Source organism: Triturus cristatus, chromosome 8 (genome assembly GCF_964204655.1).
Source record: "Triturus cristatus chromosome 8, aTriCri1.1, whole genome shotgun sequence".
Classification (NCBI taxonomy): Eukaryota; Metazoa; Chordata; class Amphibia; order Caudata; family Salamandridae; genus Triturus; species Triturus cristatus.
In genome coordinates, this window is record NC_140591.1 from 116,149,808 (window position 1) to 116,173,714 (window position 23,907).

General features: G+C 45.2%; 1 protein-coding gene across 1 annotated transcript in view; it reads left to right on the plus strand.

The window, feature by feature from the left end:
• ARHGAP31 (Rho GTPase activating protein 31) overlaps positions 1 to 23,907 on the plus strand; it is a 496,424-nt gene that overhangs the window by 313,377 nt on the left and 159,140 nt on the right. Inside the window, exon 4 of the mRNA XM_085621137.1 lies at positions 14,095 to 14,177. Within this exon, the coding sequence (XP_085477263.1) occupies positions 14,095 to 14,177 (83 nt within the window). The remainder of the gene's footprint in view (positions 1 to 14,094; positions 14,178 to 23,907) is intronic.

Below are 23,907 nucleotides of genomic sequence, written 5' to 3' on the forward strand. Positions count from 1 at the left end.
GATGAGTCACGTCTTATGTTTCAGGCAGTCCACCACTGCGCAGAGTTAGCATTCAAGGAGTGCTGGACTCCGAGAGAGGTCCGAGTCTGCCAAGTCCACTGGAGAGGTTCGAGGTGAGGAACTCAAAGAAGAGGATTTTGTTCTGGAACACCACTCAAAGGCGGGCTGGAAAAAGAAGCCTATATTGGAGGACCAAAGCACTGAGTTTTTGTTTAACCTCAACAAACTATCGTATTTGAGTTTGGACCTCCCATGTGTAGTTGGGGAAAATCATTATTGGATGGCCCTGGTACATTAGGGATTTTTGCTTGCGTGCTTCGGCGAGGATGGAGTCTCTGTCTTTAAAATTGAGGAACCGAGCAATTATCGGCCTATGTGGTGTTCCCGGCGGAGGATTTGGAGCCAGAAAGCGGTGGGCCTGCTCGATCAAAAACCACGGGGAGAGGAAGTCTTTGGGCATCCATGAGTTTACCCAGTGTTCAATGAAGTTGCTCATCTGCCCCTGTTCTGAGCCCTCCGGAAATCTTATCAGACGTAGATTATTGCATCTTGACCTGTTTTCCGCATCCTCTGCTCGCTAATGCAGTTCTTTAGTGTGGGTGTGCAGACGCACGACTTGGTCTTTTAACTGGTGGATATTGTCCTCTACTGTGGAGATACGGGACTCAGTTTCTTTGATCTGAGCCATCGTGTTGCTGAGGTCCTCCCGGAGGAGAGCCATGTCGACTCGGACCTCACCAATTTTGTTCTCTACCGAGGTTTGTGAGGCATTAATTGCTTGAAGGATGGTGCTGGGGTCGGTGACTGTGGGGGCACTTTTTTCTATGGATCCGCCCATCGCCCCGGTCTCTGTGGTCATGTATTGGTCCATTTTGGTCTGGGTTGTGGGAGGCTTCAGGCCTCGGTTCCTACCCATAGCAGCAGGTAGGTGTTCACCCCCTCAAAGACCAGCGCCTCCAGATGTTCCCAGTGCGACCAGAGGAGGAGAAAGCGCCTCAGCCGTGAAACGTGGGTGAGGCAGGGGAGACCAACCGGGTCAGGTAGTCAGGGGTTGGTCTCTCTGTGACCGCAAGCGGCAGGCGGATGCAGGGCAGGGACCTCTCCCACGGCCCAAGTGGTTCGCCCCACCACTGTGCGATTCCGCAGTCAACCTCTCCCCAGCCAGATAGCCAAGTGTTGCTGCACCTGGTTGTTTATTTATTTATTCACTTATAGAGCGCATGGTTACACCAATCGGTGTGTCCCCGCGCTTAGACATCAAAATGGACCAGATAGAGCAGAGCGATGATCAGAGATCTGTTTTGAGAAATAGCCATGTCTTCAATTGTCTGCGAAAAAAATATTCGCTAGGCTCCGTTCTCATGGACAGCGGCAGCGTATTCCATAGTTTAGCAGCCAGGTACCTGAAGGAGCGAGCTCCCATTCTGGCTCTGAGTATTTTCGGGATTGTCAATAGAGCCATATCCATGGAGCGTAAATTATGCCCTGGGATATACGTTGACACCAGTGCCTGAAGATAGAGGGGGCTTTTTCCTGTCAGGATACGATGAACATAGCACATGGCTTTAAACAGAATTCTCTTTTCTATGGGTAGCCAGTGTAAGGTGGTTAGGGCCCTTCTAGAGTTCGTTCTCCTAGGGAGGTTGAGGACTAGGCGGGCTGCCGCATTTTGTACTCTCTGTAATTTCATGAGTCCTTTCTTGGAAGCACCTATATACAGTACATTACCATAGTCCAGTTGAGATGTAATTATAGCATGGACTATGGTTTTCCTGGCTTTTACAGGGAGCAGGTCAATGACTTTCCTCAGGGTTTTCATTGCTCCATAACACTTTCCTGCAACCTTCCGTATCTGGCTTTCGAATGACAATTTAGAGTCGACCCAGATACCCAGATTCTTCACTTCTGTTTTAGGGAGAGGAGCTTGTCCTAGTGTATTAGGCCACCAAGCAGAGGACCAGATGGTAGGTGTTTTTCCGACTACCAATACTTCCGTCTTATTTCCGTTCAGTTTAAGGCAATGGTTGGTCACCCAGTCTGCCACTTCTTCCATGCATTTAGTGAAGCGAATCGCTGCCTGTTCTCTATTTTGGGATAGTAGCACGATTAGGAGGTTTAGAGGGGCTGGTTGGCCAATCATCCCTGCACGTTGTCGCCACCCGCACCCACCAGACCGTGGGAGGTCCAGGGACCGAGCGCTTCTTTTACGATGGTGGGTCAACAGGCGTCACTGAGCCGCCTTATGCCCACAGGATCAGGCAGAGGGGGGACGCAGTCCTTAAGCCCCTCGCTTCCCTGAAATGGCAGCACTCGCCCAGCAGGCTCAGACCGCTCAGGGAAGACAGTCGGTATGGCACTCCTCATCAGGGGTAGGAGGCCCAGGGTCCAGGTCGCGCCCCGTGCCAGCGACCTCCCCTTTGACAGCGGGGGCCTCCGGGAGGCTTGTTCAAGCAGGCGGGGGGCCCAGGCTCAGGGTCTCAGTGGCTACAGGCAGGGTTGTCCTCGGGCCAGTGGGCCCCTGGGCCGCAGGACACAGGAGCAATTGTAGGTGTGCCGTGGTTTCCGTAGTCAGGGGAAGGGGGGAAGCCTCCTCAGAGATTCCCACTGCCCGGTAGAGACAGCCAATCCGCCCCAATTCAAATACCCCCCTGCTGGGGCCCGACTAGCTGCAGCTCGTTGTGGCCGAGGCTGCGGTTGTTCCTAGCATAAAAGATGTACTCAGGGCAGGCCTCTTCCTCCCCAGACGCTGCAGCTTCCTCACTCACCAGGCCGCAAGAGGCTCAGGCAGAAGACGCTCCTCCGTATGTCAGCGGGACTTCAGAACCTCACGATGTCTACGGTCCAGCACCCCATGCAGGCCGCAACCGTTCAGGCCGGAGCTTGAGACCGCCCGTGTCCCAGGATCTCAGCGTATGGAGGGGGGTGGGAACCCAGTCTGTAGGTCTCTCGCCGTCCGCTGCCCGAAATAGCAGCCGATCCCCCACTCATATCCCGCCCAGCAGCCGGGCGCAGCCGCCGCGAACCTGGCTTGTGCCCCAGCTCGGGAGGCGTAGTCTGGGGGAGGGAAGGCCAGGCCACCGGAGGCCAAAGCTCTTCTTACTCGGTCACGCGGAGTCGGATCGTGCCGCAACACCGCACCTCGCCCACAGCGGAGGGAGCCCAGGTGCGCAGCAGGGGCACCTCCTTCACCAGTACCACCGTCCAGGCGTAGGCTATGGCAGCAAAGCATAGGGAGTGGGTGCCGCCATCTTAAGTGCAGTGCGGCCCGGAGACCTGGATATAAGGCTGGCCTCCACGCCCAAGTTCATCTTTTTTTCTGCCTCCAATAGCCGGCACAAGTTGTGGTAGGATGCAGGCAGCAGGATAGCGGGGTGAATGATTGCTGATGGTGGCGGATTCTGTAGTGGATGACGGAGGGGTCCCGGAGCACTCGTAGAGTGCGACTGCCATCTTGACGCTCCAAGACACGCCCCCCTCTTTATTTCTTACCGGTGAGGTGGACTTGAAAGTGGGGAAAGGATGTGGCATAGTGGCCAGAGCTGCTGACTTCGGAGCTGGGTAACCAGGTTCGAGTCTCGGAGCCAGCTTAACATCCAGTGATTCTGGGAAAATCACTTAATCTCCCAGTGCCTATCATAAATGAATGTGTCCTTAACTGGTGCTCATGAAAAGTGCCGGTATTGATGATTGTGCCGGTGCTGAGCACCGGAAACGACCAGCTCAAATTATGCATTGTATCAAGCGTTCAAGGAATTTTCTCCAGAAAGCATCTTCAGCAGTGCTTGATGCATATGGCGTGGTGGGAGTCAGCACATGGCCATGAAGTGTACTGATTATAACCAGGCAGTGACCCTTTTTGTCTTCCATTGGCTCACCTACTGGAAATTCCAAATCCCGCCTTATGTATATATTACTACCCCTTTTTGTATGGTGTTGGCCGAAGAGCGGAATGCTATAGACAATGCTCCATGTCTCAAACTGTTTTGATCCTGCTTTAGTCATTCCTTTTCCTAAAAAAAAAATATCCAGAAGGAAGTCCGTTTTTTTAGGCCCTTTCAGGCCTTTTGCGTTAAGAGGTACAAATGTAACCATGGGGTTCATCAGCTCCAGGTCTCTGTGTCTCTTTTGCCCCCGTTTTCTCTCTGGGAGGGGGGCTCCCAAGTGTCCCTCAGCACCCCCAGATGCTAACCTTCTCCCCATAACAGCAGGGAGGCTGGGTGCACGTTCAGCAATCTGTCTTCTTTTTATTGTCTTCCCTGATGGCTCTCCACCATCTCCTTGTAGATTATTTTTTTATCACTGCTATGATATCACTGTAAAGCGCACTGAAACCCTCGGGTCAAGTTTGGCTATACAAAACTCGATAATTAAATAAATAAATATGATAACTTGCATTTCTTCTACAGAGTCAGTGAAGTACATATTGAACATTGTTTTCCAAGTTATCGTCCTTCAAATTGTATTTATGATGTCAAAGGTTCTTGAAACTTCCTGCCCACATGTGTTTACCACGGATATTGATGCTTTTTGACGGGTATAATGTACATTGTAATGTTGTCCAGATTCTTCATATCCCTCCTTCCAGTGGGTAGAAGCGCCTACAATGGCCTGCAACTTAATAGGAGGAAAGAAAGGGATGTAAAGTCCCTAGCATGTGGTTAACATGTCGGAGGAAGGTTTAAACTAGGACAATGGGAAGGAACTAAAGGAAGACCATTGGCCCTTCACAGTAATTACACATTATGAGATGATCGCGCTAACACAGCGCTACCATCTTTCTGCTGCCCCAAATAACTCTTTTTCAGGTCGAGCCTAGCGTTGCAGCGCATGCGTTGCTCGCTATGCGAGGCATGCAGTTTTCAGTATTGCGTGGAAGCTCCGCCCACTCTCTGCCCATCTTTTTCATTGGCTTCTGTCTTAAATACTGCCTTCCAATTGGTTTTAGGCTTGTTAGTCCCCCTTTATGACAGCCATGTCGTCATTTGAGTCCTTCCATGGTTACTGACCCCTTTACTTTCAACACTATTTTCTTTCTGTTCCTGCTGGGGGCGTGGAAGGGGCGGCACGAATGCCAGGGTGCTCCACAAGTTGATCTGGAGAAGTGCACTGCACAGCGGTGTTTTCACAGAAGTCGGTACCTGCTCCTCGTGGAGTAGTGGGATGAACTACTGATGCCGCGGCTGTGATTAGCACTCTCCCGCCTCTTCGTGCCCTCAGATGCATTTGCTTTCGGCCCAGCTCGATGCTTGCGAGAAGTGCCCTCTTCGGACGGATGGCCTTCGCGCTCTCTTTCCTGGCTCTCATCGTGGTCCCGATCGTGGCTGTGCTACTCAGCGTGTGCTTTGAGGTGGGCGGCATCAATGGCCAGAGCCTCGGGGATGGTAACAGCAGCAAGTTCGGCCACAGCAGCTTGCAGGTGGCTGCACCCTTCAACCAGCAGCAGGAGGCACCCGAGGGTGACCCGCATTCTGGCAAGGGGACTGCTGAGGACAGCAAGCAGCCCTGGGCCCAGCTGCGGCTGCCCACCCACATGTGGCCCCTGCACTACAACCTGCTCGTCACTCCCTTTATGGGCAACTACACCTTCTGCGGGGAAGTCATTAGCCAGGTGGAGTGCTTAGAAGCCAGCCGCTATATAGTGCTGCACTTCGACCGCGTGGCCATCGAGCGGGTGCAGGTGGATAGGACAAGGTGTCCGGCGCCGTCAGGGTGTCTCGCTACTTCACCCACCCCGACAACCAGGTTTTCGTGGTGGTGATGGAGAGAGTGCTGGAGGCACAGAGGAGCTCTAATCTCAAGATCGTCTACAGCACCTTGATCGAGAATGAGCTGCTAGGCTTTTTCCGCAGCTTCTATCTGATACACGGTGAGAGAAGGTAATGTGTGTGCGGCGACGCCGCCTCAGCACGCTGTTTACAGGTCCACTCACTATAGTGCACTGCCGACCACACTGCGAGCCTGCTTTGTGCCCCCCACTCTCTCAGCACCACAGTTTGTGAGACAACTTAGTGCTCGGCAATATCCCAGTCCCCCCACATGCTCGCACTATATGTGAGTGTGCATACTTTTCAACTCGCGCTGCCATCTACTATCAGTGGTTAAAATGAAATTATAGAAGTGTAGATAAACACTGTCCCAGGCTACCTGTGGAAGTGTAGGCACTCTCGGTTCCAAGTACTAAAAGAAGTGCCGGTACTCAGTAACTGAGTGTCTGCCCATTTAAAGCACTTCCTGCTATACTTGTACCGCCATCATCCGTGGGACACCTAGGCATTCTGCCCTGTCCCCTCTGATCTGAACTTCAAAGTAGCTTGTGAGCTGTTGACCTCGCGCCTAACCTGTCCTCACCACCCGCATTGGCACCATGGTGTTTGTGACGTGCTCAGCAGCACACTCACCCTAATCTTTACCTGTCCCTTATGCCATGTTGACATTTTTTTTACTAGGGCGAAACCCTCATAGAAGCACTTCCGCGATCAAAATTACTGCTTTCCCAAACTTTGTTAACATAGTTCTTTTTTTCTCTTAAATGCCCTCCACCTCCCCGAGTCCAGGACTGGACTTAGATTAGTTACTATGGTTACGGGCTCATGCTGTGGAAAGTTGTCTTTTCCCCACAAACGTTCTTGTAGTACAGCACCATTAACTGCTCACATTTCTCGAACTCGCCCCGCACAGTCGAACAGCAGTTATGTGGCATGTATGCAGGTCATCTCACCTCAGACTTGTCTGTGTCCCCTAAACACACATCAAACCACCACAGTATTGTTTGTGGCAGAGCCCCACGCCCTGTTCACCTGTCTCTGAACTGCACCCTCGCTCTTCCCACACAGTTCGTACATCACTCTAGAACTCCGCGGCGCTCAGTACAGAGTTTTCCTTGTGACCAGCGTACTTTTTATTTATTTATTTATAATTTTTAATACAGCACAAACTAATCTTCAAGGAGCAGCTTAGTTCCTTACAGAGAACACTTCTGTTGCGCCAGGGACAGCTCTTACAGAAGAGGAGGTGTACACAGAAGAGTGATTGACATCTACTTTATTTTTGATGCATTAGGCCTTTTAAGAGGTGTCCTGCGGGGATATAACTATGTCAGATAACCTAATATGTATGGGAGTGTGGTGAAAACATGACTTTTGGGCAGTAGTCATTTTTACTTCACACTTTAGCAATCCTTATGTCCAGTTTGAAGACATATTGATCATTATTTATGTAGAAATATTCAAGTTTTTATCTATTGAGAGAGCGGCATTAGGACCCAACAGTACATGTTTCAGCCCCCAGGCTAATGTGCTGCATCGCTAAATACATATATGGTCCCAAAGGCGAGACCGATTGCATTGCAAATGCTTGTTTTAGGTTACTTTGAATATAGAACCAACAGAATTGATGCAGTCCAGATTATGAATATAGTTTGATCTCGACCCTGTTTCTTTTTTTGCCTAAGATGTCCATGCTTTACATGCTTTCAGTGGGGCTGGATTGACTGGAAGTTACACAACATGACAGCAGTACTTTATTGTTGGCCCCTTCAAGGCACCGTCTTCAGTCTTTATGCTATGTTACCCCCTTTTTAGGTCGAGCATTGTATGCACGTTGTGGGCTCTGGCGATCAGCCCTAGGACTTGTCTGCTTCCGCTTAGGGACATTTTTTTTCTGTTCAACTGCCTCTATTTAAGTGTGTTGCTAGAAAACGACCAGTAGAGGTCAGTAAAATACCAGAATTGCTTTCTGCTTGTTCAACCGCCTCTATTTTACTCTCTTGATAGAAAACGACCAGTAAAGGTCAGTCAAATACCAAAATTGCTTTCTGCTTAGGGACTTTCTTTTTTCATTTTTTTTGTCAACTGCCTCTATTTAAATTTCTTGATAGAAAATGACCAGCAAAGGTCAGTAAAATACCAGAATCACATCAGCATTCTCTAGATTCCAGTCCATAGAAATTGTCTTCTACGAGCACCCGTAGACAATAATATTTTTTTCAAATCTTGTTTTTTTAGTGATATGACCACCGAAGGCGCAGATTGTATATTAAAAACAAAGCTTTGGACTATACCATTTCTCTCCATGTGTTCCCATACCTGCTGTGTCAAGCAGTTTGGTGCTTCCTTTCCCTCCATGTTAAAGAACAGTAGATGTTTCAGCACCCAGGCTAATGTGCTGCATAGCTAAATACATATAAGGATTACAGGCGAGACCGATTACATTGGAAATGCTTGTTCTTCTTCCAGAACTATTGGGAGTAACGGGGGTTCAACGTTACACATTTTCAGCTGGAATGTGGCTTGCCTTTCAACTAAACTAATATCACCTGACTGGCTCAGGTTCACAAAGCATTTTGATGTACTTTTAATACAGGAAACATAGCTAGTTGACGACTTCCCAGTTGATGGTTTTGAATGTTATTATGTTCCAGCAATACCCTGCCAGAGGGCAGCGGGTGGTTTGGCCATCTGGGTGAATCTAGCATTCGGGGCCCATGTCAACATTATTTTACTTAATAATAATAATTACCAGGTGTTGAAATTTAAGAGTTGCATGCATTTGTATTTTATAAATTTTTATTATAATGATTTTAGCAACACTCCCAACACCAATTTTGTGCATTTATTGAATATCTTATGGAATTGCAAAATGATGTGGTAATCCAGGGTACAATGGGCGGTTTTTGCCTGGCACAAGATTTTAATGCGAGATTAATCCCAGATACCTGTGCTTCATTTTATTGCACCTTAGAAGGAGGGAGTAGTCTCAGGAAAGGCACACATGGTGCTTACAACAGAGGCAGAGAACTAAGGAACTTTCTGCTCTCCCATAATTTGTTTAATATAATGGACATTGTTGGAATGCGTGCACAAACGATACCTACATACAGGGGTAGAGGCTATACCTCTACAATAGATTATTTATTTGAAACACCTGATTTGGTCGACTTCGTGCTATCGGGGCAAGTGCTGGCTTCCACCTATAGGGACCATAACCCACTTGAGGTAATATTCAGCCTCTGTACTAAAGATAAATTGAGATCGGATTGCGGAGCTACTAACGGACATGCACGTACTGATGGCTGAAGATTAAAGTGGAAAGCTGTTGAATCCACACAGCTTTTCCACTCCATAGTCAGTGAGAACATGGGTCTGGTTGAAGCATATCTGGATACTTCAGAATGTTATGTGGTACAGGCTTTCACCCAACTCTCCTTGAACATCAGGAGCAAGCCAATATCTCGACGGGAACATCCCTCTAATCCCAGATGGTTTAATCATGAGTTTGCTGTGAAGGGTTTTGGGAAACAGGATATGATGGCGCTCAGGCAGGTAAACGGTAGAATAGAGTAGGAAAATTGAAGAACAAAGGCTTCACGGTGCAAATAGGTCAGGGGAAGACCCACAACCCCTGTGTAAGGTGTGGGTAAAAGCCCATGCCAAAATAGTATAAAGACAGGTCCTGTGCACACGTTTTATGATAAGTACGACATTCACAGTATAGTACAATGGTTCGACACTTGTTGTTCTGTGAATTATGTTTTTAATTCAAGATGAGTTCATCAATACAAAGAGTGCCAGCCGACACGTGTTTCGTCATCAGGAAAAACCTGTGACTCTTCAGGGCGAAATAACGGTGAAACTTAAATGAATCCAAGGTCGAGAAACGGGTGTTCGGAATGGACGTAAAGTACATCGGGTCCCACGGGCGGTTTAAGCCGTGTTCCAAAGAAGCCTGGTGTAGGCGGACTTTACGTCCATTCCGAACACCCGTTTCTCGACCTTGAATTCATTTAAGTTTCACCGTTATTTCGCCCTGAAGAGTCACAGGTTTTTCCTGATGACGAAACACGTGTCGGCTGGCACTCTTTGTATTGATGAACTCATCTTGAATTAAAAACATCATTCACAGAACAACAAGTGTCGAACCATTGTACTATACTGTGAATGTCGTACTTATCATAAAACATGTGCACAGGACCTGTCTTTATACTATTTTGGCATGGTTTAATCATGAGTGTTCAGAGGCAAACCGTAATTTACGATGGGCACTCGCAGCCAGTCCTAGGTAACCCACGGTAGTAGTGGCATGTCACATGGTGTATAAAACAGCTATCGCTAGAAGGAAGCAGGAACTGCTCCAAAGTCAGTGGGATTCTCTTGCTTTATTTGCAGTTACAAAGAATAGTAAATTATTTTGGAGGGCGGTCTCCGTAACAAGGAGAGCGTGCCAAACAGTAACTCCGATAACATGTCATATTGCCAGTACCACCTGGGAGGCACATTTTTCTCAAATTTATGCAGCCATCAATGATTCAACTAAGCCAACTTTGAAAGTGACTTCTATCGAGTTTTTTGTTTCCCTTAAGGAGGTGGAAGATATTATCAAACAAAGTTCAGGTGGAAAAGCGCCCGGGCCAGATTGACTTCAGTAAGCGCTCACCAGAGTTTTGGGCTCATCTGCTAGTGAATGTTTTTAACAGTCTGAAGAACTCTCCATTACCTAGTAAGTAGTCAACCTCCAATATCTCTACCCATCTTTAACAAGCATTGGCATAGCCAATAGGTCTCGCCTTTGGGACCTTATAAGTGTTTAGCCATGTAACAGTTGCATAACTAAATACTTATAAGGTCCCAAAAGCGAGACCTATTGGCTATGCCAAGCGGCCATGTGGCCGCGAAAGTGAAAGGGATCGCGATCAAACATCAAAGTGGCTGTGCAGCCATGAAAGTGAAAGTAATTGCGGTAAAGCGCGGCGCACGCACCCGCGCACATGCACTGTAGCTCTAGGCTGGCCTGGTAGCACTTTTTGAAGCCCTCTCAATAAGTCTCGCCAGACCAGCGCATGCGCTGGGTCAGGCGAGACCTAAAAAGGGAGTTCGCACCCAACCGAACTGTCATAGATCAATCTCCCTAATTGACACCAGAGTCAAGATTCTTGGGAGGGTTTTATACAATCGTATTAGTGAGTTGGCAGAAGAGAACTCGGTCCTACATTCCTGTCAGTATGGATTCAGGAGTAGAATAGATACTGTTGAACAATGTTTAAATTTGCCTTTGGATATTGGGAAGTACACAATCGCACATCAGTCACCCATATATTTAGCCCTTATGGACCAGTCTCAAGCGTTTGACTGCGTAAATCGCTCTAAGCTCTGGTCCATTCTTCTGGCACAGGGGTTGGATGATACATTGGTGCACTTCCTAGCATACCTGCATTAAGATACGAAGACTAAAGTTAGGACTACCGCGGAAGGTGCAGTATCGTCAACAATAGATGTCTTTCGTGGGGAGAGGCAGGGGTGCGTGCTGGCTCCCCTTTTATTTATTTATTCATTAATAACCTTTATCCTTTTTAAAGCATCAAACTCCTGATGTACCAATAAGTAACGGCTCTCCTTTACCAATACTTCTGTATGCGGACAATGCCGTCTTAATGGCACACACACCGAGGGCACTGCAACGGCGAGTGCATGGTTTTGTTTGTTTTATAGCCATCTTGGATTCGCATACAAATTTAAAAAAATCTTTTATCATGACTTGTTGACCTAAGAAATATAGTTTGCCTCTCTTCCGGTAGGCAAAACTGTTTTAACACATGTTAGCACATTTTAGGTTGATCCTGGGCAGCACATGCACTGCTCTGCGAGGCATGCTGTATTCAGGTATGGACTTGAAGCTCCGCCCACTCCCCACCCATCTTTCCAATTGGCTCCTGCTACTGTCCTTTCTAAATGGTTGCTTCTGGTTCATTGATAGGCTCGTTAGTCCCGCCTTAGTAAAGCCATCTCTGCATTTGTTACCGCCCATGAGGACTGGACTTTTTACTTGTGTTGTTACAGTCAGTTTCAGCTAAAGTCTGTGAGCACTATTTTCTTTAATGTCTTTAATCTAGCTGCTTTTGCAGGCACGACAGGCTCTCCCTAACCCACCCTGTTTTCATGACGGTGTGACGCCTGATCATGGACACTGCGCTAATCTTTCAAAAATGCTTCCTGCACAGCGCAGCACTTCTGCACGCACTATGCTGCTTAACAAATGCTTTTTATTTTTAAAAGCTTTTACTTTATTGGTTGCCGCACCTTTCTTTATATGAGCTGTGTCTTTAAGAAAGGGGCGTGGCCGACATTAAAGTGAAAGTGCGGCATTGGGCGTTTTTACAAAAAAATAAAACATTTGTTAGTCAAGTTGACAAACACATTTTTTTTTGTAAAAGAGCCCCATACTGCGCTTTCACTTTAGTGGTGGTCGCATGCCTTTCTTTACACAAGTCGTGTCTAGAGAAAGGGGCATAGCCGCCATTAAAGTCAAAGTGCGGCATGGGGCGCTTTTACAAAAAAATAATCTGTTTGTCATCTTAAACGCTTTCTTTTTTTTGTAAAAGCGCTCCATACCGCACTTTCACTTTAATAGCGTCCGCACACCTTTCTTTAGATGCGGGTCATCTAAAGAAAAGGGCATGGCTGACATTAAAGTGAAAGTGCGGCATAGTGCGCTTTCACAAACAAGCATTTGGAATGCAATAGGTCTCGCATTTGCAAGAGTTTAAGCTATTAGCATTGTAAATGACATGGCCTTTTATTCATGTTTTAGAAACCAAAACATAAATAAAAGACATTATCATTTACAATGCCAATAGCTCAAACTCCTGCAAATGCGAGACCTATTGCATTGCAAATGCTTATTCTTATTTGGGTCTAACATATGCAGCTTCTGGTTCATTTGCCCCAAAAGTTGTGCAAAGCAGGCTAAAACTATCAAAATCTATTGGCACTTTTTTTAGCCTACCGCAACCTGGTTGGGGGGGGGATGCTTTTACCACAACTGCAAATATATAAAACCCAATGTTTGCCTACAGCAACGTATGGCGCAGAAGTGTGGGGTTCTAGAATAGTAACCTTATTCAGGCCGAGGAAAATAGGTTTTGCAGACAGGCTCTTATGGCACCCTTCCACCTTTATTTGCCACAGAGAATTGGTTATTCCTTATATCGAGGACAATATCAAAGCCCGACCTCCTCGGCTATGGCTATCCATCTGGAGAAATGACAAGGCTTGTCTAACCAGAGGTGTCTAACCAGAGGTGTCTAACCAGAGGTGTCTAACCAGAGGTGTCACGCCTGGATTGCCTAAGTTATGAAACGGGTACTCAGATTCCTGGCTTGCCAGCGTCCGATCCAGCCTCCGCTCTGTCAACCTAGAACAGGTCTTTACCGACCCAACCAGCCATTTAAACATTAGTGAACACCAGTTATGGAGGGCTCTATATGATCAGGTGCTTATGAAAGGAGATGTTTGGAGAGCCAATAGGTGAGCGTGGAAACCTACATGCCAGCAGCTCCTATAGATAAACCCGCAGAGTATCTGAGTACCGTCAGGGGTCGGTGGGAAGTCCTCTTTTAGGGTATAGGGCAGGCCCAGTGAAATATTTGCTTTGCTTCCCAATGGTTATAACATCGGTCTGCATTCTTTAACTTGTCCTTGCGATGTAAACTCAGGGCAAACAATGTTGCATTTTATGTTTTTCTGTGGTTTTTACACTATGTATTCAAAGCATTCTCTGATTATCTTTTTAAGGAAATGATGTATTAAAAATGTGAGGTATGCATTGAATATGATTTTTAATCTGGTTGATTAGGAGTAAATAATTCATGTGGGTGTCTTTTTAGAGCTATTGGAGCCCGTCGCACAATTAACACTTTAGAGATCTGCTGCTTGGTATTAAATCCGGATTTTCTGCTTTATATACTTTTGATGTGGGGTGACATTTTTAATCATTGGATGCTTTTTATGTATTTGTTTTTAGCATTTTAAATTCTTATTGTATGTGTTTAACTGTTTGATACTGCACTTTCATGATTGCAATTCGTATTTGAATAAAGTATATATATATATTTTTTAAGTTGAAGAATAAAAAAGCTTCTCTGTGAACGGGGATCAAGCTTTCCACCTTTCTTGACTTGACACATACATCTCTCCTAGGTGGTAAACTATAGTGAACACAACATTAGTTAGCACCACACTCTTCCTCACATTTTTTTTTTTAATTGTGTTGATTGGTTTGCTATATCTCTTCTGACCCAACACCGTCCGCTTCTTCCAACAGGAGGCGGTGTCATGCTTTGCCGAGCGGGAGCAGCTGGCGCGCATCCAGGATGTCATACAGGAGCTTCCGCCCTCCCACTACAGGTAACAGCTTGAACTATGACCTCTTTGTAGCGTCGGCCATTTTGTGACAATGGCACATGATTTCACAGGCTCCAGGCTATGACAGCAGAGAGCTAGATCTCCAGACAGTCAATTCCAACTCTTTCCTGACTGTGTTAAGACTATTAATTTATTATCAATTTTTAATAAGGAGGATCAGTTAGTATTTAATTCAGGCTGGAAGCATCAACCTGCTGTAAAAAGTTAAAACACATGAAAAAATCAGTGACCATATATAATAAACATTTATGAAGAAGCTGTTACAGCACACCCTTATTAGTTACAATAAATCTAAAAATATGCATATTTGATATTTATATCTCATAACATATAATAATAATCCCTCCCTAGAGTCATACGGCGAGTGTATTGTATTTCAATCTTGTAGGGGTTTTCAAAGATAATCCACGAGCATCTTCCATTGAAGAGTTATTTTATTGTAGTAAAAGAAATTCCCAGCAATTATTGAAGCCAACACGTGTTTCGTCTGTACATATCTGTATTCAGACTTTCTCAAGGCACAATGGCAGTATCGAAGTCAGACGGTCAGTGGCACACCGGGTACTCCAAACGGGTGATGATCTATTTTTAACGCAAAACAGTCCTGAGCTCAGACCACAATTCAAATAACATGTATAATAGCGAGTGTAGAGCTATACAACGTCCTCAAATATCCGTATCAGACCGTACCATGGCCAACTCCAAAGTAGTCCCAAAATATGGCCGCTCCAATGTTAACCACATTGATGTGTGGTTTTTCCCTGATGGGAACACTACTACCTATTGTTTGATTGTATATATAATAAACATGTAAACATGAGCTGCACAGAAAGACAGTAACCGAAGGCAGAGATGAGTTAGGAAAAAAAGCAGCGAGGTAAGCTTTTCTGTCTCCTAAAGTGCAGATCCTGAAAAGTAGTATCTACTGCTCTTCCTGCACTTTTTTGTCCAAAATCAAGGTTTTTGTTCACTGTAGTAAACTAAGAATGGTTTTAAAGTGATTATGTAACTATATTTTTACACAGAATTACACAGTTTTATTATTTTAACACAATTTGAGACTCTCCCCCTCAGTGCAAATCACCCATTGTGCATTCTCCCCAGTAGTCTGCTGTAAGGATTTTCAGAGTTCCTTTAGGTGGGTGGGCGGGGGAGGGGTGAGATTTGAAGCTTGGCTCGATGCCTCCATCAGAGCACTCTCAGGCCTCCTCTTTTTTGCCTTACCTGCATCTATTTGCATGGGATGAGGCCTGCTGTCTGGTACCGACCATTGCCCCTGAGCTGCTTGGAAGGAGACACAGTCCAGTTATCCATGGACGTGGGAAAGGCAGATCAAGCCATCCCACCCCGGGAGGATATGAACACTGCAGGAGAGCTGTCTGATCATATGCTACGTTCCAGTTTTTATTGTTAAATACCATTTTCCTTCATTATTTGTTATATTGCACCTCTTCAGCTAATACATGGTCAGGTTCGCCTTAGAGAGGCAGGGTGCTGTACCGTGCACCAGTGTTCTTTGGAATATCACTTGTCCAAGGAAGAAGTTTGTGGTGATTGGACGAGGAGGTTTTGCAATCTAATGAAGGTGCTTGTGGTCATTGATAGACGATTCCTGCAGTGATTTTAAATGGGGATTTGATGATGATGGCTGTGGGGATCTAACGATGATGTTGGATCTGGGGTTGATGATGCTCATGGAGATCTGACTATGATTCCATGGCCATCTGATGAGGGCTCATTTGTCCACACCACAAGGGCGCCCATTGGAGAGAGAAGGATTGCCATGACGATCCCAAAGATACAGGCATGGTCATTTGAAGAGCAAGCCTGTGTCTATGCAGGTGGAAGGTCAGGATGTAGCCTCAGGAGCACACCACTGGTGGGATAAAGGTGTTAGTCGGTAGCTCATTTGTTTCCTCAGGAAGTGAGCCACCGGCCAGCTGAGGAAATCTGCCAACTTTGGGGTGAGCCTGGCGCCACCAGGGAGAGCTCGAGGCCCATTCCATTCCAGTCAGCTTGAGATTAGTACTATGATCTCCAAAATAACCCTTTCTAGACTTCCCCCTCTCTCTCTCTCTCCTGGATCACCACAAACCTCATTTTAGTACTGTGATCTCCCAAACAACCCTTCCTAAATTCTTCCCTCATGCATCCCTCTTTTGACTCATCCCAAACCTCCTTATACTACTATGGTTTTCCTAATCCCTTTCTAGAGACTCATCACACCTCCATCTCTCCTTTTACTCATCCCAAACTTCATCTTACTACTATGATCTCTAAAATAACACTTTCTAGACTCTTCTCTCTTTTATTCCTTCATTATACCTATTCAGTCCAACTAACAGTCTCGTATGTCCACCGCTGGTCCGCGCAAATGAATAATAGTGTACAACAACCCCACGGCAGCTGATGAATTACTGACTAGTGTCCTATCTAAATTAACTCAGATTTCCCTTTACTAATCCACCACTAATACATTTTGGGTTCCGGAGTAGCACGCTAATCACCAAACAGCGCTTTAAAGCCTCATCAGGGATAATAAGCGCAATATAAATATAGGTGCAATTGCAATTACCATGGGTTTGCACCCTCGTTTGATGGATTACGAATTAACAGATGTTTACATCTTCAACTGTATAGACTTACCGAATTATTTAATGAGTGTAACAGAAATATGGAACAATAACTTGCTGTACTGTTAAAAGAAAACCCCCTCGTGTCATCTAACGCTGAAACTCACGAGAAGGTCTCGACTGCCCACATCTCAGCTGACTGATTCCTTTCCCAAAACTGGACTGACGCAGCTCTTTTTGATGATCTTTTTTCGTTTGGAATGGAAAAGAGTGAGAGGCCAATGCTCGCTATTTATGAACCCACGCTTGTGGAGGAAAGCAACAGTGTTAAAAACTTGGAAATCCAAAACAGTCCAGCCAGCCCTAGAGAGAGTTGACAGCAGTAACCAAGGGAGGAAGTAAGTTATTCAGAAACCACTACAGCTTGCACCGCAGATGAGCTGACTTCATTAAGGGGAAGTGTGTACATCTCTCAATTGCAACCACACGCGATCACACACACAAACACACGCTTGCACACACACAAATACACACTTGCACACACACACACACACATGCACAAACCTTCGCACACACATAGATGTCCTGAGACCACAAAGGCCCTGGAGACTACGACCTTCATGGTCTATCCTTTGGACCAAGGGTCTTGTCCCTTCTTCCTGTTACAACACCCACATGCTAGGTTGCCCCACGCCGGCAGGAGTACCACGCTCATGTCACTTCCTCCCTGTGGAGTCCTGGGCTACATCTCAGCACATCAGGTCTGCTCTCTAGTAGATCTCCTCTGGCTCTGTCTGGACTGACAGAAAGCACTTGAAGGTTCTCGCTCAGTCGCACACTAAGCTAGACCACGGCAGTCATTCAGCCAAAGAACCTGCATGCGCTCTAACTCACCTGAACCTAGTGCCCGCGAATACACTGACGTGACTACAAACGCATGCGCACTCGTGTGCTCGCAGCTCATCCTGGCTGACCCACAAGTGGACCATAATCTCACACCCTTGTAAACAAGAGGCTTAGTCCCCAATCACACAAACACCACTAATACTATTGGGGAAAAGGACCCAATACCCGTGCTGATTTTCGGTCGAAATGTTCGATGTTTTGGACAATGTCCAGTAATCAAGCCAGGCTTGGGGAACCCTCTTGTCAACCGCGAAAGAAAATCCCTCCGCCTCATACAGGGTTTTTACTTTTAGTTTCATCTGCTTCCTTTGTTATGTGATCAAACAGAAGTGGTTCGTTCCCGCTCTTTTCCTTATCTTCACTGTTTCTGTCATGGAGTATATTTGCATCGTATTTGCTGCTTCACATGTTGAAGACAAACATATTTGTGAAATGAAACAGTAACTAACTTGCACATGCCTTAGAAATGGAAACATATATCATTGCATGGTAGCAGGTGAACTACACACTTGTGTACTTTGATGAATGGAAAGAGTAAATTGTCAGCTTTAAAAGAAAACAGTCCTTTGTTAAGTTTATCAAGGTACAGAAAGTTGCACTACAGTCTACATTTGCACTCCCCACCAGGGCCCACAGATCCTCACTGTTCAGCTCATCTTGTCTCACACTTGCTAGGGCCTTCGGTGGATCCCACTCAAGTATAGCGTTTCCGAACACCTTCCGTCTCTGTGCATAGAGGCACCTTCACATACACATCCTAGAGACCGCACTCAGATCCCTCACACTTCCCTGTTGCAGAAGGACATACTGCATGACATGCTTACTTAGTGCTGAGTTGTCACTTTGGTTTATTGCTTGAAGCCTGTTGTGGCATTGGATGCATATCTGCATGCTTGCGCAGGGCTCGAAGGAACGATCCCATTATTTTTGTGAGCTAACAAAATGATGCCAGCAGTGACAGAACCTTGAAGGATAGAATGAAAGATGCGAGGGGGTAACTCTTCCTCAGGTAATCTTGTCCGATTGAAGGATAGGGCTCTGAAGCAGCCAAAGTAGGGATTACTCTACTATACTATGAAACAATCTACATTTTTAACTCTGAAAGTGACACCACCTACAACATTGCATCTCCCTCCTTGGCCATTAGACACAACTTGGTTGAACCCGGGTTACAGTCCAATGACACACAATGCAAAAGTAATAATCTTTATGGTCCTCCTGCCATGGACCAAGCGGCTAAAAAACACATCCATGTGCTCTGCATACAGTGACACGGTGGACCTAAATTAGGGCTTGATGAATCCTGTGATCCCGGGTAAGGTAATGCAGAGGAGCAACATTTAGACCCTGTGGGGAATAGACCACCCAGGACAAAATTGTTGGAGAACAGAGAAATTATTGATCTGGATGGGAAAAGTCTATGATTTAGAGTCATTCAATGGGGAGTTAGATGCTGGTATTCTAACCCCAGTGTTATTGCTCCTGAGTTTCAGGCCTGCATCTCAAACACAACAGATTCTTTTATAGATGCGATAATCCCAGTTCACACAATTCTGTTGAGCTGGTCGAAGATCTGCCGAGTAGGAGCTGCTGTCTGAGCCGACTGTGTCTTCCAGAGTCGAACTTGGGAGCAACTCTTTAAAGAGGTATCTTTGTCTCAGATACTGGCAAAGAGAGCACCATAGATTAGGGAAGTAATACTCCTTCGTCAGAGTTCATATCGCTTCCAGAACGAGGCTCAACCAATAGGAATCCAAAATATTTATTTGATCAACGAGTAGCAATGATGCTCTAGCACGTCACTTTCTTTCAACACTGCAAGATGCATAGAGGTATTTACTGATCAGGGTGAGCTTCCCCCAGTACCTACATTAGACCTGAAAACATACCAGCACTCTTTGAAAGTGTTCACGTCGGCTACACTACCACTTGCACACTCTCAGACTTCTGCCCCTTAAATGTGGTTAGACCTACAGATAATATGGGCACAGTATGGATCATCATATTGTCAAGGTATGTAGATGTGAAGTTAAAGTAGTATATATACACTTCACTATATGCCTACCCAGCTGAAAGGGTGCCAGTCGATATGTGGAGTCCAAGTATGTGTAGGCCGATATTCAACTGATACATTGACATAAAGATGTCCCATATTTCATCAATCCCTAATCCTGGCCTAGTGCTTTTAGCATTTGTTCATTCTATTTTTGAGAGTGGACTTTTACCTGTAGATCTAGAATGCATTCCCAATACTGGCCCTCTCCAATTCCAAACTCAAAGGACAAACAGAATGCTCTCTGTGACTGATGGAATGTTTATCCAGCACCGGTTACAACCAGATCCATTTTTAAAGGGGCCATCTAGTGAATGATGGCTCTATAGGTTTCAAAACCTCAGCTGACATCATCAAATACAGCAAGATTCTGGAATGCTTATTGTTCGTGATTGATAGAGATGCAGGACCAGAGCCGTGCTATTCCTCTTCATTAGCGAGCCCTTTACAGCTTTCCAGAAAGAGTATTGACTGTATTCTAGGTTCTAGAGATAAGATTCACCAGCCCGATTCACAGAACTAGCTTAAGACAAAATCCTAAACTTACTACTTTTGGTATTCACAGAAGGCATTTAGAAGTAGTAAAGTTAGGATTTTGTCTTAAGTCTGTCTTAAGTCTGTCTTAAGTCTGTCTTAAGTCTGCCTTAAGTCTGCCTTAAGTCTGTCCTACTACTTTTGGTATTCACAGAAGGCATTTAGTAGTAGTAAAGTTAGGATTGTGTCTTAAGTTTGACTTAAGACAGACTTAAGACAGTCTTAAGACAAACTTAGGACAGTCTTAAGACAAACTTAAGACAAACTTAGGACAGACTTAAGACAGACTTAAGACACACTTAAGACACACTTAAGACAAACTTAAGACAAACTTAAGACAGACTTAAGACAGACTTAAGACAAAACCCTAACTTTACTACTAAATGCCTTCTGTGAATACCAAAAGTAGTACGTTTATGATTTTGTCTTAAGTTAGTTCTGTGAATCGGGCCCCACATCATCTACATACACTGATAGTGGTAAGAGGGGGTGGCAATAGTAAAAACAGCAGCCTTGGCATTCAGCCAACACCTATGAAGGCCGCTTACACAGATATTATATTATACTATATTATAATAAATAAATGTACTGTGTATACTTATATGCTATATATACTCATATAGTATATATACTAGCAGTGAGACAGCATCCGTGCTCACTAACTCCAGCAGTTACCACAAAGTATTTCGTCAAAAAGTTAAAAGTCTGCTTGCTCCACACAAATGACATTTTGTGAGTGAGTGCTGCAGACGAGGAAACTTCGGGGTCAGTAAACTTCTACTAGAGACAGGATCAGCCAATGCGTCTCTCTATTTACTTTGCAAAAGCTGCTGAATGGTATAAGACTTAAAAAACATGGTGTTTTTTAGACAAGTGCTGCATCTTTCAATACATGAGTTGTGCATAAAGCACTTGTCAGTAGGTAGTTCCCAAAGTCTGCATCATTCTAAGAATGTCCAGTTAGCTCCGTAATTTGTGTAAAGTTTAGTCCAGTTGTGTCCGGCATGGCTCATGGGTGGGGGTGGGGTGCGGTGTGGGGGGTGGGGGGGGGGGGGCGGGGTTTCAATAATAAAAATTTTTAAAATTAAAACCTACCATTCTGCTGGCCCGGGTCCCGCAACTTCACTTCTCGGTCTGCTCCTGCTCTCCTGGAAGCAGGCAGCCTCCCTCCCCTCCCCTAAGCCAATCACAATGCTCCAGTGGAGCATTGTGATTGGTCGGGATGCCGCCCCGCCAGGGGCTGTAGGGGTTTGCATGTTCTCCATGTAGGCTGCAATGCAGCCTGCATGGAGAAGTGCAGAGTGTGCATGACTGGTGTGAGCAGCCCGAGAGAGCTGACCAAACCAGTCATGCGTACTAAGGAGTGGGCAACCCACTCCTGCCCAGCCCAGGCAGCTCCACCCACTCACCCACCCGCAATGCGGAAAGAAGCATAAAATGGTAATAACCAAAAGTTATTACCAATTTATGTTTGAGCTTTCTCGCACTACGAGAAAGCAGTGGGGCGATGCTTCTCCGCCCTAGTGGAGGAGCCGCCCCTGGTTTTAGTCCTATTATATGAAAAACATTAATTGATGAATGTTACCCCTTGAACTTTATATCAGACCCAGGATTTTGGGGAAGGGGCTGGAGTGTTCATCTAAAGGGGCATACCAAGGAAAAACTCTGTTCAATTCCTATCACATTTATAGTTGAAACTACTTGAATTAAAAGAACAAGTTAGGAAAAGAATGCAATGCAAACAAACATTGGAAAAGTCACTAGATACTTGACATCATCATCGGGTATTACTAGGTCACTTGGCAAGCTGGTGTGATGGTTATTTATTTTTATATTGCAAACATACACCAGAAAAAGAAAAAAATGTCATTGCCTAAAAACGGTGGCTATATACCTGCAATAAAATGTAAAGTAAAAAATATATGAATCCGATATAATTTAGATTAGAGCAGTACTGGTGCTTTGCAGCAGGCATGCCTACTTAGAAGAGGTATAATAGCCCTTTTAATGCACGTCACAGGATAATTCAATGTTATTGGCGCAAGAAAAATTGACTATTCATTTTGAATCACTGTAATATGAAGACCAGGACGCAGCCATCAGTGGTGCAGGAGGATTGATGACGGTGCCTACTGCATCCCAATGATGGTCATATTTGTAATTCTCATCAGGGGTTTATTTAAGCCCATTTACCTTGTTTGCAATAGGGCCCATGGTACACTTGCTATGCCTCTGCTTAAGAACTGGTTTAAACACTTAAATGATGGTTAAAAAGATTTTAAAAGGGGCAAATAATGTAAAGAAAAAAAAACATTGACAAAGTAAGGTGTTAGATAATTATTCCTTAAATCGAAGTGCACTTCTTTTTAGGCGTATGTGCACATGTGATATGAAAAAATGCTGTCACTCACAGTGCAAGAAAGCCAATGGCTGAAGTGGGCTGGGATAGGAGAAAGCAAAAAAAAATACCAATTGATGATTTGGGCTGACCCAAAGGCTCTCTATATATGTATATATTTTTGTTTATGATTTTTTCATTACATGAGGACAAGAGACAGAAAATGTGTTTCTAGACTAGGCCTCACAACACAAAAGGTTTAAGTGTCAGTAGTTAGTCTATTGTTTCTACTCTGACCTGATACAGATACAGAGACAAGAATGAAAGATGTGAAGGAGGAGAAGCAAAAAAAGCATAAGTGGGCTTGGACAGGGATAACAAAATGAAATGCGTTAGGAGTTGGAAGGAAAGGGGAAAAAAACCCGTCCGGCAGAAGGGGAATGAAAAGAATAAATGGAAGGTGAAAAAAGCAGTAAAAGGGTGGAAAAGAAGAGTCGGCATTCCATACGTAGCACATGAGCAGGAGAAAAGGAAAGTGGGTCAGAAGTCTCACCATGTAAGCATATATGAAAAGGTCAACAAAAAGGAGAGGGAAAAACAGAAGGTGAGTATGTGTGAGGGGCAGGGGGGGGAGTTACCCTCACAAAATAGGAGGGAAAAAAGAAGAATACGTTGAATGCTTTCTCGAAAGAAAATCCGTAAGTAAGAAAAGATTTAACACATCCTACTTGACAACACAAAACAGCATTTCCACCCCTTTCCATTAATCTGGTTTAGGGCTGGACTGGAATCCAGAATCGGTTCTACAAGTATATTGAAACCAGCCCCAGGCAGCAGGATCCTGGGACTAGAATAGGGTCATGGTCGGGTAATGGAAGTCCATCCTGCTCTGAAAGCAGACCTCAAGCCTACCAGGGAAATGCCAGAGTGGCAGAATGGCCAGTCTAGCCAGTGTCCGGATAGCTTCCACCCTCCACCGTGAATTCCATCCTCCCTGGAAACATGATATTGGACGGGTTTGATGTAAGATCAAAGCAGTTGATAGACAGGGCTGGACTGAGAACCAAAATCAGCCCGGCCAGACATTTTAAAAAAAGTTCCACATTACACCACAAGGGCGAGTTCAGCAAATGGCAATGGCCCTTTGCAGGTGGATTTCGGGGACAAGGAGAAAGATGGTGGGCAAAAGAAAATTTTAGAAAATCTTAGGCCAAACTTTGTATTTTACAGATGTTTTTACATTTAAATATAATGCCAAAACTGACAGTTCTGAAGGTAAACATATGAAATAGTCCACTAGATCAAAAA